Below are 15,781 nucleotides of genomic sequence, written 5' to 3'. Positions count from 1 at the left end.
CGACTCCACCACGATCCTGCGGCGCTTGGTCTTGGCGCTCGCCAAACGGGTGGCTCTTCCCGGTCGCTTCCTGCCTTTGGCTTCATCCTCGCTGTTGTTCTCTTTGTCGTCTTCGCTGCCAGAGGAGACGCCATCCAACTGGAAAGCGACAAAACAATAATAATCATCATCATCATCGTCGTTGCATTTGATGCAGCCCCTTATCACGTCTCAAAGCGCTTCACACAATATACCGTAAAGCGTAAGTGACTGTACATTTTGTGGGCGAAACGCGGCAGCCAATTGCGCAGAGCGACATCCCCACAAACCGTCGTGGATTGAGTGACCAAATTATTATTTTTTTTTTCTTGAAGGGATTATCATCGCCGGAAAAACGATCCGCCAATCGTCTAACAACCGGGTTCCTACTTGCTGCTGGGTAAACAGAGGCGTGTGGAGTAAGGAAACTTGCCCGAGGTTCGGGAAACGGGCAGTAAACATTTACGAATAGAGGGTTTTTCATCAAATTATTATAATTTGTCGCAAACATCTTCTTCCCCCTTCTTCTGAAGGCTCATTCCCTGTTAGTTCCAAGCCCTGTAAGCCGACACGCGCGCACCAAGGAAACTAATGGATCGTGGATGCGTGTTGGAGGGCAAAAGAAACGACGGACATCACAGCCAAACCCAATTCTAGCCTCAACAACAACAAGATTCCATTTATAAAGCGCCTTTCACGTCAGGAGGACGTCCCAAGGCGCTGTTACCGGGGGGCCATTGGACAACCGATGATCTGGAGAAGAAACCTAATCAATTGGGAGCACTGTTCAGATTGAACTGAGCGCAGCTCTCCCCAGTCTGTGGGCCTCTGCTGTTCATTGGGTCTTAGCCCAGGTCAACAGCCTCACAGGCCAGTGCCTGGACAAGTTGCTCGGGAGCAGTTAAATCCTTTTACCAAATCTCTGATTGGATGACGGCCCGGATATCATTGCATCGGTGCGAGTGAGTGAGTGAGTGAGTGAGTGAGCGAATTAAAAAACTATGGACTAGAATTAACCCGATATTGATCGTTGGCTCACTTACCAATCAAGACTTTTACCCAAGACCCACTGTACCTTGAAGCGCTGTGGGCTATCCTCCCGACATGAGGATATACGAAATGCTTTCGGTCACCCTCCTACCTCCACCCACCCCCCGCGCCCACTGATTCCAACCCCAGCTCAGGTCCAGATCCCTGACTGTCCAGCACCTTGGGATGTCCTCCCACAGTGGAAGGCGCTGTACAAGTGTAATGTGTTGTTGTAGGTAGTATTATCATCACCTCCATTTCTTCCTCTTCCTCCTCTGCCCCGCTCTCTGGCTCAGATGGCTCCGTGCACACAGCCAGCTCCAGGCGTTTTTCCTTTGGCTGCTGAATGGCATTGTCTGCCATTTCCATGGCTCTGCGGATTTCAGGCTTCCCACTGAAGTAGAGGCCGCCCCTCTGTGCCTCTTTACAGTCAGACCCTGTGAAATTAGTGACAGGTTAACAGGGGCCCTAATTCTCCTTCTCAAGCACTGCTTTCCACCAACATTCATTCACCTTCTTGTCACAGGAAAGCGCTTTCTTCATGTCAAAACATCTTAAACTATGAGAAATAGCTTTCATTTACAGAGAGTCTTTCGTGTAAATCAAGCGTCTCATAGCAAGTCTAGAAAATGAAAATGAAATAGAAATTAAATTGAATGTTACATAGGAAAGTTACCTGAGGTTCTGCCTGACTGGGAATCAAACCCAGGTCCTCTCGCTTGTGAGGCGAGGGCGGCTATCTGGGGGATTACTGCCCACGACATTGGGAGAAACTCCATTCTCTTTTCAAGTACGACAAGAGAGTTTCTCTCAAGTGTCCTGACCAACAATCCCCCAAATAAAGTTAGTCACTCACTTCATAGCTGTTTGTGGGACATTGTGGTGCACTAAATGGCTGTCACTTTCACCTACAAAAAGCCCTCCAAAAATTGGCTTAGGCTTAAAATAAATTGCCCATTCACCCCCACCCCCACCCTCTGCCAAAATCGAAACATTTAGAAGTTTTCCCCATTGCGGAGGCGAGATTCACACTGAAATCTCTCTCTCTCTCTCTCTCTCTCTCTCTCTAGCTGTGCTTGATGAGTTGCAAACCTTCAAATCACCGGGCACTATATCAGCATCGGCGACTTTCTGCCAGCAGCCAGATCTCATCCGAATGAGATATTGTCGAAAGGACGAGCTACACTTATAAGACTAAATCAGGGTGGGTCCAACCTTTTGGCTGCTGAGGGCCGGATGCCCTATTCGAGAAACGGCCGCAGGCCCCACAAGTAATATTTTGGCGTTTCCCTTCCAGAAACAGAACAGCAACATTCACGGGTTACGGAAGGAACGGGTGGGCCGGATGCGGCCCGTGGGCCGCCAGTTGGACTACCCTGGAGTAAGTCACGGCCTGGCGTATTTGCCTCTTACCTGCATACAGCTTGATATACTTGACGCTCACCCAACCCCTTGTTGGAGGATCATCGAAGAACTGGACGTGGACACGGAGGGATTTCCCTTTGCCCCGCAGGAACTCATCTGTGGTCGGGTGGTCGTACACGAGGCTCGGCCACCACGGGTAGCCTTCCAGCTTAGCCCACACCAGGTCCCCTGGAGAAAACTCACACGACTGACTGTCCGAGAGAACACAATTTCAAAAAAAAAAAGTAAAGACACGGTCACAACATTTCTCAGCGCAGATTTACTTTCATTCACTGTTAGGTAGTGTCAGCGCCACAAACTATCTCAAAAGCAGCGTTAACCTGCAAACAACCCCATCCAGATATTTTCCCCATCTACAGAATACGTACACTTATATTAATTGGCCAATACCTGACAGTCCCAACGATGCAAAGCTTCCCCCGGTACTGCACTGCGATGTTAAGATTGAATTACGAGCTCAAATTCTCATGTCGGGATTGAACTCAACCCTCTGACCTGAGGTGGGAGTGCCACCACCAACTGAGCCAAAAAACTAGCACACTTAGGTAGAGTCCTGCAGCGCGTTGGTTAGCGCACTTGCCTCGCAAGCGAGAGGACCTGGGTTGGATTCCAGGATGAAACCCGAGGCAAGTGTCCTCACCCTACAAGCCTCTGTTTACCGAGGAGTAAGCAGGAACCCGGTTGATAAGATGATGGGCGGATCGCTTTTCCGGGGGTAATAGTCCCTTTAAAAAATATATATAGTTTGGTCATTCAATCCACAACTGTGGGACACTGCTGTGCGCAAATGGGTTTCAGTCACAACATATACCGTTTACGGTATAGTCCGTGAAGGGCTTCGAGACGTCTCACAAGACGCGATAAGGCGTTATATCAAATGCAAGGATTATTATTGTTATTATAGGTTGGACTAAAGGGAGGGACAGGAAAGGCAAAATATCTAAGAGTTAGAGAAGCAATTTCACAGCGGATCTAAAACGCTTCTCAAAGATGAAGGTCAGAAGCTTTTTGCTTCCCTATTGGATTTAGTTCCACTGAAATTTTTTTTTCCCCACATGACTAATAAAATGCAGCTGCAAGTCAGATCAGGTCAGAGGCGCCATTCCCCTCCATAGGTAAACACAGCTCTCCCTCTCCCCAGGGCTGGGGGGGGGAGGAGGGGGTAAATACAGCTCTCCCTCTCCCCAGGGCTGGGGGGGGGGGGAGAGGAGGGGGTAAATACAGCCCCCCCTCCCCAGGGCTGTGTGTGTGGGGGGGGAGAGGGGGTAAATACAGCCCCCCCTCCCCAGGGCTGTGTGTGTGTGGGGGGGGGGGGGAGAGGAGGGGTAAAATCACCCCCCCAGGCTTGGTTGGGGGGGGGGGGGAGGAGGGAACATCCCCCTCCAGGGCTGGGGGGGGGTAACAGCCTCGGGCTGTGGGGTGTGGGGGGGGGAGAGGGGGTAAACACAGCCCCCCCTCCCCAGGGCTGTGTGTGTGTGTGTGGGGGTGTGTGGGGGAGATTAACCCCTCCCCCCCACTCCCCGCTGTATGACCCCAGGCCTCACCTGGCTGAGGCCGGCGCCGCCGCCGCCGCTGTGGTGGTGGTGGCGGCTGTGGCTGTGGCCGGTGTCTTGGCTCTCGTGGCCGGGCTGCGGGCGAAGGGGGAAGGGGCGGCGGTGGCGGCCCCCGGGCCGGGCGGGGGCGGGGGGCGGCTCTTGGTGCCGTTCTGCTGGGGCTGGACCCGGGGTTTCTTGGCAAGAAGCGGTCCGGGCCCCGGGTCAATACCCCACCCCCTCCCTCAATACCCACCCCCTCCCCTCAATACCCCCCACCCCCTCCCCTCAATACCCCCACCCCCTCCCCCTCAATACCCCCCACCCCCTCCCCCTCAATACCCCCCCCCCTCCCCTCAATACCCCCCACCCCCTCCCCTCAATACCCCCCCCCCTCAATACCCCCCCTCCCCTCAATACCCCCCACCCCCTCCCCCTCAATACCCCCACCCCCTCCCCTCAATACCCCCCCCCCCTCCCCTCAATACCCCCACCCCCTCCCCTCAATACCCCCCTCCCCTCCCCTCAATACCCCCCACCCCCTCCCCTCAATACCCCCACCCCCTCCCCCTCAATACCCCCCCCCCTCCCCCTCAATACCCCCCACCCCCTCCCCTCAATACCCCCCCCCTCCCCTCAATACAATACCCCCACCCCCTCCCCTCAATACCGCCACCCCCTCCCCTCAATACCCCCACCCCCTCCCTCAATACCCCCCCCCCTCCCCTCAATACCCCACCCCCTCCCTCAATACCCCCCCCCCTCCCCTCAATACCCCCCCTCCCCCCCCCCACCCCCTCCCGCACAACGTCCACTTGGCAGAGGCAGTGTTCCGGACCAGAGCCGGGGGTCCGGGATCGGGGAGGGTGGAGGGCAATGGGTGGGGTGAAAGGAAGGGGACCCGAAGGCACGGTCGAAGAGGAGGCTCTTGAGACGGGTCTTCAAGGAGGCGAGGGAGGGGGGTGTGGGGTGTGGGGGGGAGGGCGAGACGGAGGGACTGCGGGATGGAGTTCCAGAGGGCGAGCGCAGAGTGGGGTAAGGCCCACCCGCCGATGGTGGGGCGAGCGAGGCGGGGGATGTGAAGCAGGCTGGAGCCCACTGAGCGGAGGGAACGAACAGGGTGGTAAGGGGTTGGAGGTCGGAGAGGTCGGGGGGAGCGAGGCCATGGAGGGCTTTGAAGGTGAGGACCAGGATCTTGAACTGTGTCCTCTGTGTGATGGGAAGCCGGTGGAGTCGGGCGAGGATGGGGCTGATAGGGTCATCACGGAGCCCGGTGCGGGAGGGAACACGGGCCGCAGAGTCGTGGATGATCTGCAGCCTGATACCGTGTAAACCGTGTAGGCTCTAAACTTTTTTTTAAAAAAATTCCTTCCAAAAAGAAACAAAATTAAAAAAAAAACCTGTAATTTGGTCACTCGAGCCACCGCAGTTTGTGGGACACTGTTGTGCGCAGTCGGCTGTGCCATTCACCCGCTTACTCAATGGTCTTTTCTGTCGCAGATGTTCTGATCAGCCTGGCCCACTACAGCCAGGGCGGAGATGGGCCGATGTGCAGACCTGTGGTGTGCCTTCCCGAGGAAGACGCCTGCTCATTCCTGGAGCTCCGCGGCTCCCGCCACCCGTGCGTTTCCAAAACTTTTTTTGGAGACGATTTCATTCCCAACGACCTTGTCGTCGGCCGTGGGGAGAGTGAAGACGCGGAAGGCAGTGATGGCGCGGCGCAGGCTTCCTGCATGTTGGTGACCGGCCCGAACATGGGTGGCAAGTCCACTCTCATGAGACAGGTGAGAGACGTAAGGTGGTGTTTGGCACGTGTGTCCACATTAGAATACATTAGACTATACAGCACAGAAACGGGGCCATTCGGCCCAACTGGTCTATGCCGGGTGTTTATGCTCCATTATTATTATTATTAGAATTCAAGGCGGGGAAGAAAAATCTAAATGATCCAAAAGAGATGATTGCTTCGACCTTGGAACAATTCAGCCGTTGAGCGGATGTGGCATATCGACACTGCAGTAACCACGACATGGTGGGGAAGGGAGATCAAGGGTCATGTCTCACTAGATCTGCTAAATTGCTCTCCTCTTTTTAACAGGCTGGTCTCCTGGTGATCATGGCTCAGTTGGGTTGCTATGTGCCTGCTGAGAGCTGCAAGCTTACTCCGGTCGACCGAGTTTTCACACGACTGGGAGCGTCTGACAGAATTATGTCGGGTAAAAATAAACGATTTAGAACTGAAACTCTCTTTTTTTTAAAAAATCCTCTGACAATATTAATTAGAGGGGAGCAGCGTTGGCCAAAATACATTGTTGACGACAAAATACATTTACGTAATTTGATTTACGGCCTAATCGAGAAATATTCAATCAATATATTAAAAAAAACTGGAAAGGCGCTACCGTTTGAACAGACTTTACCTTAGACTTGTGCGAATGTTCAGGGGCCATTTTGGCCACCACTTGGGAGTAGAGCAAAGACAGAAGTTGGCCCTGAAGTCCTGGCCAACAATTCCCCAAACGGATTTGTCAATCACCTCGCGGTTGTTTGTGGAGCTTTGTTGGGTGCAAACCGACTGTCACCTGAGCCGACAAAAATGGTCACCGTTTGATAGCAATTACTTTTGAAGTGTTCCGGAAGAAGGCGCCGTATCAAGTGCGAGTATTTTTCTTAGCTGCTTCCGTTCGGGGTCCTGTCGCGAGATAAATTTGCATCGAAACGTTGCTCTTGTCCTCTCCAGGTGAAAGCACTTTCTTTGTGGAGCTGAGCGAGACATCCAGCATCCTGCAACATGCAACCCAGCATTCTCTGGTGCTTCTGGATGAATTGGGTATTTATGTCAGTTTTTTTTGGTGGGGGGGGGGTTTGGTTCTGATTATCTGGTCATTGTTAGCGTTGGTAGTCCCCGATTGCAGTTCAAGCCGGAGAGAGTGGTGTGTTTAAACAAGAGTCCCAGTGACGTGACAGAATTACGTCAGGTTAAAAAGATAAGGTAAGCGAAATGCCCGATCGAGGTAATGTTTTGAAATGGGTCGTACATTTTATAAAGTGACGTTTCGGCATGTTTGGTGGAAGGCACAAAACTTTAGCTAACAAAATAGTTCTCTTCCTATTGCAGCCTTTTCTGCTGGGGGGTGGGGGGGGGGAGAGGAATGTTCCCAGCTCTTTTTTTTTTTTTTTTGCAAGTTGCGGCAAGAACCCGATCGGTTGGCAGGATATCTTAGCACGGGCTGTGACCGCTGTAATTTGCTACACAGGTCGAGGCACAGCGACCTACGATGGCACGGCCATAGCTAGTGCCGTGGTTAAGGAGCTGGCTGAAAACATCAGGTGCCGCACTCTGTTTTCTACACACTACCATTCCCTGGTGGAGGATTTTTCTCACTCCAGTGCAGTCCGTTTAGGCCATATGGTAAGAGGCGCTACACAAATGCACTGCTGCTGCTGCATGACATTAAGTACACGCTAGGTCGTGTGGTCTCTCGCTGGCAAGCTTCTGGTGATCACTGAACCGGCTGCACAGAGGTTTATGAAAGAACTTGCATTACGTCGCACCTTAGCAGTTCAACGTCACTCTTAGGACTCCGTGAGAACGTAGTGTTTTCGGCCACTGCCTTATGACGAAGGATGCCGTAAAATTGGCCACTATGCGCAAGAAGCCAGCAACTGCTCGTGGGTTGATTCCAGCAGTTACCAGTCAGACCTTCTGAGGCCTCTCGGTGCGTCTGTGGGCAAACTGGAAATGTACTCCCGTTTTGAGTAAGGCACAGATCCATAGGATATCTGTGTTTCGTGAATAGCTCCCTCCTCTTCTCCACCCTTGACCATGGTCCCTCCCTTTCCTGGGTGAACCACTCATGGATAACCTGCCTTCCTGCCTCTCAGTAGTCTGGGCAGTTATCACCAACTACCACTCCCAATAGCAGTGATTAATTGGATGACATAACGATGGGGTGAGCTAAATAAATCCCTCAAGTAGTAACTGCTTTGCATGTGGAATGCATAAGGCCTAATGTGATATGCATGATTTAATAGGCTTGTATGGTTGAGAATGAGTGCGAGGATCCGAGCCAAGAAACCATCACATTCCTGTATAAGTTCATCAAAGGAGCGTGCCCTAAAAGCTATGGATTTAATGCAGCACGCCTTGCAGATATTCCCGAGGAAATCATCCAAAAGGGTCACCAGAAAGCCAAAGAGTTTGAGAAGACAACTAGCTGCCTCAGGCTTTTCAAGTGAGTATCAATCACAAACCCTAATTTACCCTGGTGGGTGGGGTTTTAATGCGTAGAGGTATGTGAGTATGTATTCCGTAGGTAGGTAGCCGGGGGTAGATGTATTTTTGTGTGTTTGCCATGTTGTATATTCAGTGGGAACATCAAATTGATGGATTGACGAGCAAATTCTGGGCGAGTCTTCCGAAAAACAATTTGCGAAACTGCTGGAGAATTATCATCAACCTCTTAATAATAATCCTTACATTTGATAGAGTGCTTTACCACGTCTCCGAGACGTCTCAAAGCGGTATTTTGGGGGTGAAAACACGGCAGCCAAATTGTGCACAGCGGTGTCCCACAAACAAGTTGTGGATTGATTTTTTTTCTCTACCTCAGTCTTAATGCTAATGCTAATTAATGCTACCTCAATCAAAATTACTTTACCATCTGACAAGTCTGTTATCCTAAAACCTGAAAACACTTCCAGCTGGAACCCTGGATGTGGAGACAGGAGTTCACCTTTTCTTGCCTTCCAGATTCTGAACTAGTCCATAGAAATATTTAGTGCCGGGGCCTGAGCGGCATTGCCTCTAATAACTCACTGAACCTAAGCTCTGTTTTTGAGGACAAACTTTTCTTTGGGAAAATTAAGTCATAGGAGTAGACCATTCAGCCCCTCGAGGCTGTTCCACCATTCTATACGGTTATAGCTGATCTGTACCTCAACTCCCAGTTACCTGCCCTTACCCCCATATCCCTCACCTAACAAATATCTATCCCTCTCAGTCTTAAATTTGAATGGATCCAGCCTTCGGGGGGGGGGAGATTTCAAGATGTGTTGAAGCCAGGATGCATTGGACATGGTAAATCTCTCCAGAAAGAGTATAATAATAATAATAAAAATACACTTAATCACAAGGAAACAGATCACATTGACTCCAGATTAAAAGCAGTAGTGTATTCAATACAAAGCTAAGTGTAGTTCTTAGTCAAGAACTAAAACAATTGGAAAAAATCTGGTGGCAGCTTTCCTGGTTCCTGGAATAATCAACTGTTTTGTCATCTTTTGAAGTCAGTAATCCATTTAACGAGTTGCACAGAGGCTGGATATATCTGAAAAGCAATAATTACAACACAAAGTGCATCTTTCCCCTCACAAACTTGTTTTTTTTTTTTTTTACACACAGGGCGGTGTGCTGTTTGGTTGGAGGCCCACAGACTGACGTGCATGCTATACAGGCAGTCCTCAAGAAGATTGCAGAGATGTGAATACATTTCTACGTGGGTGTGGTGTTCAATTCACAAAGACAGATGGTGTTTGACATTATGTTCTAATAAAGTTTATTTTAAAATGATAAGACTTTTTTCCTAGGAAATTAAACCCTTTTTATTTTGTTACCTAGCATCTACATAATGGTTATTGAATACTCCACAATATATTAAGTCTAGGATGTTATGGTACATGCATACACTTTCAAGCTGTTGATTTTACCCACTGTCACCAATACACATTAATGAAAAACTATTGAAGTGGAAGGGAACTAACTGTGTGTGAGCAGTTTCTCTGCTTCATTACAGGAAGGAAGCATTGCCAGGAAGCAGTGTCCATTAGTTACATTTCAGTAACAATATGCACAGACAGACTTTGAGACTGGATCCAACATTTTATTAATGGCTAAAATGCTGGGATTTGCAGTCAAATGTTTTTTTTTCTTACCTCCCCTCCCCCATCGTCACGAAAGAAAGCACTTAAAATTCTGATCTCTGGAAATAACTTTTCAAAAAGAACATTGCTTTATGTTCTGTTGGTTAAATCAGAATAGTTAATGGGGTACAATTGATTAGTGTTTTTCCTCTTTCATAGAAAGAACTTAAGATACTGGGACACGAGCATAGTTACAGCAAGTCTAGTTCTGCTAACAAAACAGGACACATTCAAGTACAATAAGTTTTTGCTTGAAATTACAAAAAAAAGCTACATGGGAAAGCATTAAAATCAGTTGTCTCCATTGAATAAATGTTTTTTTAAAAAAAAATCAAAACAAATGCAGAAGTGCTAGATCACATTTTCATACATACACCAACCCAATCAGTACCCCCTGTCCATAGGTGAAGCAGAACTCCCTGGGGCTCTGCACTGCTGTGTGCTGTTTGCAGAACAGTCCTCTTGCAATCTCTCTCCGCTGTGGTTTTAACGCTACCTGTCCCCGAAAAATAACAGCTTCACAAGCCGGCTTTTATACAAAACCACAGTGCGCGAGCCTCTGTTCCTTGGATAGTCGGTCAGTTCACTGTGGTTGCCTTGTCCATAGTAATGCTATTGATGCCCAGCCTTCTTTGTCCTGAGTAAGCACATTGCTCTGTTCCTTTGTTGACCGAGAACCCGCCGGTGAGGTTGGGTTCCGGTGTCGTCCGCATGTGTGTACAACTGCTGCACAATTTACACTTTCAACAACTTCCTGAAGATTTGGGCAAACTGTATCTTTTTTTTTTCCCCCTCCCCTAGTTTTTTTTTACACAAACAGGATAAAATGGCAGGATATACTGAAGCTCAGTTGTGTTGTAACGTATTGGACTCTATAGGTGGGGCAGAGTCGTACAGAGTGTCTGTATCGTGCGTAGGTTCTCCAGCTAATGTGCAAGGGTTTGAAAGCGTTCCAGCACCACAGTCACAGAAAAATCTGTAGAAGGGGGGGAAACAAAAATGGGTTTTGAAGCTTTAAGACATTGTACACTATTAAAGCAACAACAGAGATGCAATGTTCACAAAACATTAATTCTGCAACAGTAAACTGCATTGATACCGTGCCCTTCACATCAGAAGGATGTCCCATGGTGCTCATTCTGTACTTGGGTAATCCTAGTGTTGACAAGAGCAACATAGCTCTTGTATTAGCTTTACTTGGTGCATTCTCAACCCCAACTAATTGAAATTTCAGAGAGCCTACAGCTTGGGGAGGGAATGGGGTGCAACAACTTCCGAGTCCAATAGCGGATTCAGACAGTGAGCAAGGAAAACCGAATGCGCCGTTCCATCTCATCACCCTTACGTGTTAATGCTTTGTTCGTGTTTATCATGTAACACATTGGTCAACTGAAAGAGCAATGCTTCTGCTTCTGAAGCAACAAACTCCAGGGGACAGCAATATTCTTGATGCAGCTGAGTGCTCACCAATCCTGAACAACCCTTCCCATCGATCGGTACCTCTAGATCAGCTACCGTCATCCCAAGGGACAGCCGGGAGCGGCCTAGTGTAGGATGAGGCAGAATCTAAGTGTGATGCTGCCAGTAACTCGCATTTTGAAACAAAAATTCTGGTGGAATTGCGTTGAATCAAAGATCTCCTTTTACATAGCAGGAATGCGTTTTAAGATTGTACAGAAATGATCAGTGCAGTATTGACACCAGGATTTCAGATGAGAAGGGAAGACCACTGAGTTATATCAAATAATACATAGTACAGATAGGGTACTGCTTCAGATCAAATCGAGACAATAGGGAGCAGATTTAAAATAAAGTTTTGATGGACAGTTCACAACAATACAGAGTTATTTTTCAAACAGTCGAAGCAGTAGAAACACTTATGGGTAAGAGAGGATCGTAAATGGAGAAGCTTTGCTAGACGATTGGGCTTTTTGCGTCCTTGACTATTTTGACTATCACACTCCTTGTATCAAATAAAATTCAGGCCCTGCACTTCTTTGTAAAATAAAGCTAAAAGTAAGATCCACGTCTGTGAATAAATTACTACTATATACAGGTACAATCCTCAAAGCAATACGTGACCACAGGAAATTTGATTGGTATATACTGACCTATCATGTCTAATGAATTCCACATCATGTCCTTGATGGCACTTCTTGATGCAGTTTACACAGATTGCATTGCGGTCTGTTGTGTTACAGGTGTGACACCTGTGGGGGAACGAGCGAAACTTGAGGTGCAAAGTTTAAACGGCAAAAAAACACGTTTCACTCTTGGTGGAAAAATAAACGACATGCAAGGACTACGAAAATTACCTGTAAAAGTCATGCATTGGATAGCTGGTGTAACTTGATATCTTGTACAGGCACTGGCCCCTAATAACAGCCTTTTCAATAGCATCTTGATTGTTCATTATTTTGTTGTCTTAAAAGAAGAAAAAAGGCAGTCATGTTTATATGACAGATCTGGTGGCTAACACAGCTTCTCAGTAAAGTGATATCGTTTCCCTCTTTCCCCAATTCAAGAGTAAGCAAGAACTTCCATCATGTAAAATCGTTGACTTTTCTGTGAAACAAAGTGTTCCCTACCCGAGCACTAAATCTGAACTCAACTGGTGGAGTCATTACTAAAAATGCCTTTGATGCTTCATTGGCTGGTGTTAAGAGCGCTCGGGCTACAACAATACAAGACACAATGGAGGTGAGTACCTGGAAGTCAAATCCAACAGCTATTCCTCAGTGAGTGCTGGGACTGATTCCCAAACCACCACGACCATGACCTGGCAAACACAACTAATTTATAGGTGAGTTAATGTGACCAGCCTTCAGTTCCAATTCACTACACGGGCCCTGTACAGAACGGTAAAAATCCAGGTGAGCGACTGGGAACTGAAGAGATGAAATGGTACGTCCTGGATTCATCTGTCCAGCAGTTGTTAAGGTGAAGGCGGCGGCTTCTCCAACCTTCTCAGACCCTGTTCTGGGAGGTTTTTAAATCTTGGGCTAAAATAGCAAACGCTGCTAAAATTACTCAAAGACGCCCCTAATAAACTCCTGGAATGTTGTCAGTGGAGCAGGAGAGGTACCCAAACGTCCTTCCTCTATTTTTTGACCAATTGCTGATCTCCCATAGACTCCTCAATAGCTATGTCAGGTCAAGCACAAGTATTGGATTCAACATAGCAGATATTCAATATTAATTACATCAAACGTACCCAGATTTTCTACACAGAAACAACCTCCCACCATTCTGAACAGCAACATCCATAAATCTAGGTCTGGTGGTAAGCAAGATATCCCACCCCTCCATCACAACAAACCTCTAGAGTGGGGGAGATCCTGCTAACCAAAGCCCAATGTTTCAGGTTTGGCTCCAGATATTGCCAAAGAGAATAAGGGAGTGGGATTACTACATTCAATGTGAGAAACTGACCCCATCACAAATAACACCCAACTGGAACAGCTACCAGAGAGAATAGAAAACAAGAGGGCCAGAAACAGCAGGTGCACAAGACTGTAGGGAACCCAAAGGATAGAGGAAAGAGTAAATCACACTAGTAATATACACACACATTATATAAAGACAGTTTATTTAAGAGAAAATTTATTATATTATTAATTTGTTCCCTTCTTGTGCCACACACATGGAACCCCGAAACAAAGCACCTGCCTGTCGCTTGAGACACCCCCACCACCACCACAGTTCCACTAAACCTCTACAACAGGTTAAAACAATAGGGAAGAACCGGATTGGTATATTCAACAATTAAAAAGCCACGCACAGAGCAAAAGCGACCGACAGCCAATGGTGCTTTGCCCTCTCGTTAGTTGCTCTGAGATGTCCTACGCGACGGGTGCTATGTAAATTGTTGTTCTTGTCGTCCTAAAGAAGCTAAAGCTCATTGCAGCCTCAACACATTCATACCCTCAATATTTTAACATTCTGACTCTACTACTACTACTGTAATGTGGCATAATCACAACACAAAGTGCAGCATTGTTCCACATCATATCAATAGCTTTATGTTCTCAGGTACACTGCATAAAACTGAAACATTTGCACTTCCAGACATTTGCTGTGCTTAATTAACGTGGGGCTGCACTGAACTGAACTCAATGACCGTGTAATCTATCTATGTTACGATAAAGCGATCAGATGTCTCAGCCATTCCTTGATCCCGTGTATTAGGTTTTAAAGAAATAAGTCAGAGGCAGCCAGGAAACAGACAATTTGTGTAGATCATGTCTTAACCAACATATGAAATCCCAGTCTAGTGACACTGTGAATGGGTGACAATGGTTGTGGGATATGTTGCCTATTCAAGACACTGAAGGTGGAACTTCAGGAAGTCACTGCATGGTTGATTGTACACAGGAAGTCCATTCCCGAGGCTGCTTCTGACCAGCAGCTGTGAAGCATAAATAAGCAACAAAGAAGAGGCAACAGTAAGTGTACAGATATCTCCCTTTAAGATTTAGGATTATATTCAGATAGCTAGAGCATGCAAAATGAAAGTTAGGCGGGGTTAACAAAGAGCTCCTTCTTTATAATATACCCTGGGTGTTATTTTATCATTGCTTTGAAACAAACAACTTTTTCACAAGCAGGGCTTAACGATAAAATATGTGTGTACCTTTCATTGACACGTTAACGCCAGATGCTAGGAACAACCCTCCAAACCGATTGTTGAAAATCTGATTGCCTTCTAGAGTGGCAGTAGCATGGTTTGTTATCTCAATACCTGTGGAAGAAAAGCAACAATTATATAGCAGCCACTGCAGAGAGACAACCTAATGACGCAATGTTCAGGTCCTCACCTAAGCAAGTTCAGCAGCTGTATGTGTTGCTGCACGTTAGACCCTAGGTTAAACACTGAACCAATATATCTCCTAGAACTGTAGGCTTTCATAGAATATTTCAGCACAGAAACAGATCTAAAATCTATCCACTTTGCTAAAGATCAAACCACCATTCCAGGACCTGTTGTTCAGTTAAAGCAGTTTGTAATTGTGTGTTGGAGTCCAGGATTAGGAGGATTAAAGTACCCAGGTTTCCCTTAGCAGCCTATACAAGCAAACGTGTCCTGTTTGTGTCACGAAAGAGTACAGAACTGAGAGTGAAAGAATAAAGGATGTCATTGTTATCACTTGTACTCACAAGATCCAAATCGAGCCAGCTCAGCCCAGATGGGGATACACATCTTTGTTGGGGACAGGTTCCAGTTACCTCTTGTAACCATTGCATTAAGCCACCTAATACCTTTCATGTCTTGTTACTTTACCTGGTCTGGCAGGCATTTAAAAGTAGATACCTTCCACTTATGTGACATTTCTCTGTGTACATTCAGAAAGGGAAACAAAAGAGCGCTGCTAACAAGATGATGCAGATCTGTTCTGTGGAACTATGTGGAACACTAGTTTTCCTTTGCACAAGAATCCGACCAGGTTGAAACACAGCATTGAGCTTTCCTTTATCTGAGGCCAACTGCTGGTTAACAATCTACAACACATTTGGTCACATTATAGAACTAAGAATGATGGCAAATTTTAATATTCTTGAATCATAATCCTCATGTTACCTTTACACACAGATGGCGAGTGAAAATATTCTTGGGGGAGGGGCATCTGGTAAAACTCAGATCAAGGGTTGGCCCCCTTTAAGATAAGTGAGTCATTGGTTTGACTGATAGGACCAGACTGGAAGCGGGCACCGACGACGAGTTGGGAGAGGGGCAAGAGCCACCCAAGGGTGCCGCGGGTTGGGGCTGCTCGGAGGACTGGCTGTGGTTCTCCTCAAGTCGTTCCCCTCCCGGCTCTCCTAAATGAGGTGAGTTGCAGATAGAATGGAGAGGGTGT

The 15,781-nt window shown here is 47.4% G+C and overlaps 3 protein-coding genes across 4 annotated transcripts in view; 1 reads left to right on the top strand and 2 right to left on the bottom strand.

The window, feature by feature from the left end:
• Positions 1-2,915, bottom strand: part of msh6 (mutS homolog 6 (E. coli)) — a gene marked incomplete at its 5' end in the record, with an annotated part of 10,241 nt that extends 7,326 nt beyond the window's left edge. Inside the window, 4 exons of the mRNA XM_042333171.1 lie at positions 1-138; positions 1,300-1,484; positions 2,461-2,663; positions 2,863-2,915. Of these exons, the coding sequence (XP_042189105.1) occupies positions 1-138; positions 1,300-1,484; positions 2,461-2,663; positions 2,863-2,915 (579 nt within the window). The remainder of the gene's footprint in view (positions 139-1,299; positions 1,485-2,460; positions 2,664-2,862) is intronic.
• Positions 2,916-5,008: 2,093 nt separating this feature from the next.
• Positions 5,009-9,579, top strand: LOC103180839 (mutS homolog 6 (E. coli)). Its single transcript, XM_042333170.1, has 7 exons — positions 5,009-5,039; positions 5,505-5,788; positions 6,103-6,220; positions 6,745-6,834; positions 7,262-7,416; positions 8,040-8,239; positions 9,409-9,579. Exons 1-7 carry the CDS (start codon positions 5,009-5,011, stop codon positions 9,488-9,490), a joined length of 960 nt encoding a protein of 319 aa, XP_042189104.1. The 3' UTR covers positions 9,491-9,579.
• Positions 9,580-9,872: 293 nt separating this feature from the next.
• LOC103180792 (F-box only protein 11) overlaps positions 9,873-15,781 on the bottom strand; it is a 44,629-nt gene continuing 38,720 nt past the window's right edge. For both annotated transcript variants that reach the window (XM_007896836.2, XM_007896837.2), the window contains exons 20-23: positions 14,560-14,667; positions 12,242-12,350; positions 12,038-12,136; positions 9,873-10,902 (exon numbers count right to left, since the gene is read on the bottom strand). In XM_007896836.2, the coding sequence (XP_007895027.1) occupies positions 10,773-10,902; positions 12,038-12,136; positions 12,242-12,350; positions 14,560-14,667 (446 nt within the window). In that variant the 3' untranslated portion in view covers positions 9,873-10,772. The remainder of the gene's footprint in view (positions 10,903-12,037; positions 12,137-12,241; positions 12,351-14,559; positions 14,668-15,781) is intronic.

The sequence above is a fragment of the Callorhinchus milii genome, unplaced genomic scaffold (assembly GCF_018977255.1).
Source record: "Callorhinchus milii isolate IMCB2004 unplaced genomic scaffold, IMCB_Cmil_1.0 Scaffold3, whole genome shotgun sequence".
NCBI classification, from domain to species: Eukaryota; Metazoa; Chordata; class Chondrichthyes; order Chimaeriformes; family Callorhinchidae; genus Callorhinchus; species Callorhinchus milii.
This window is presented reverse-complemented; position numbering and strand designations above follow the sequence as displayed.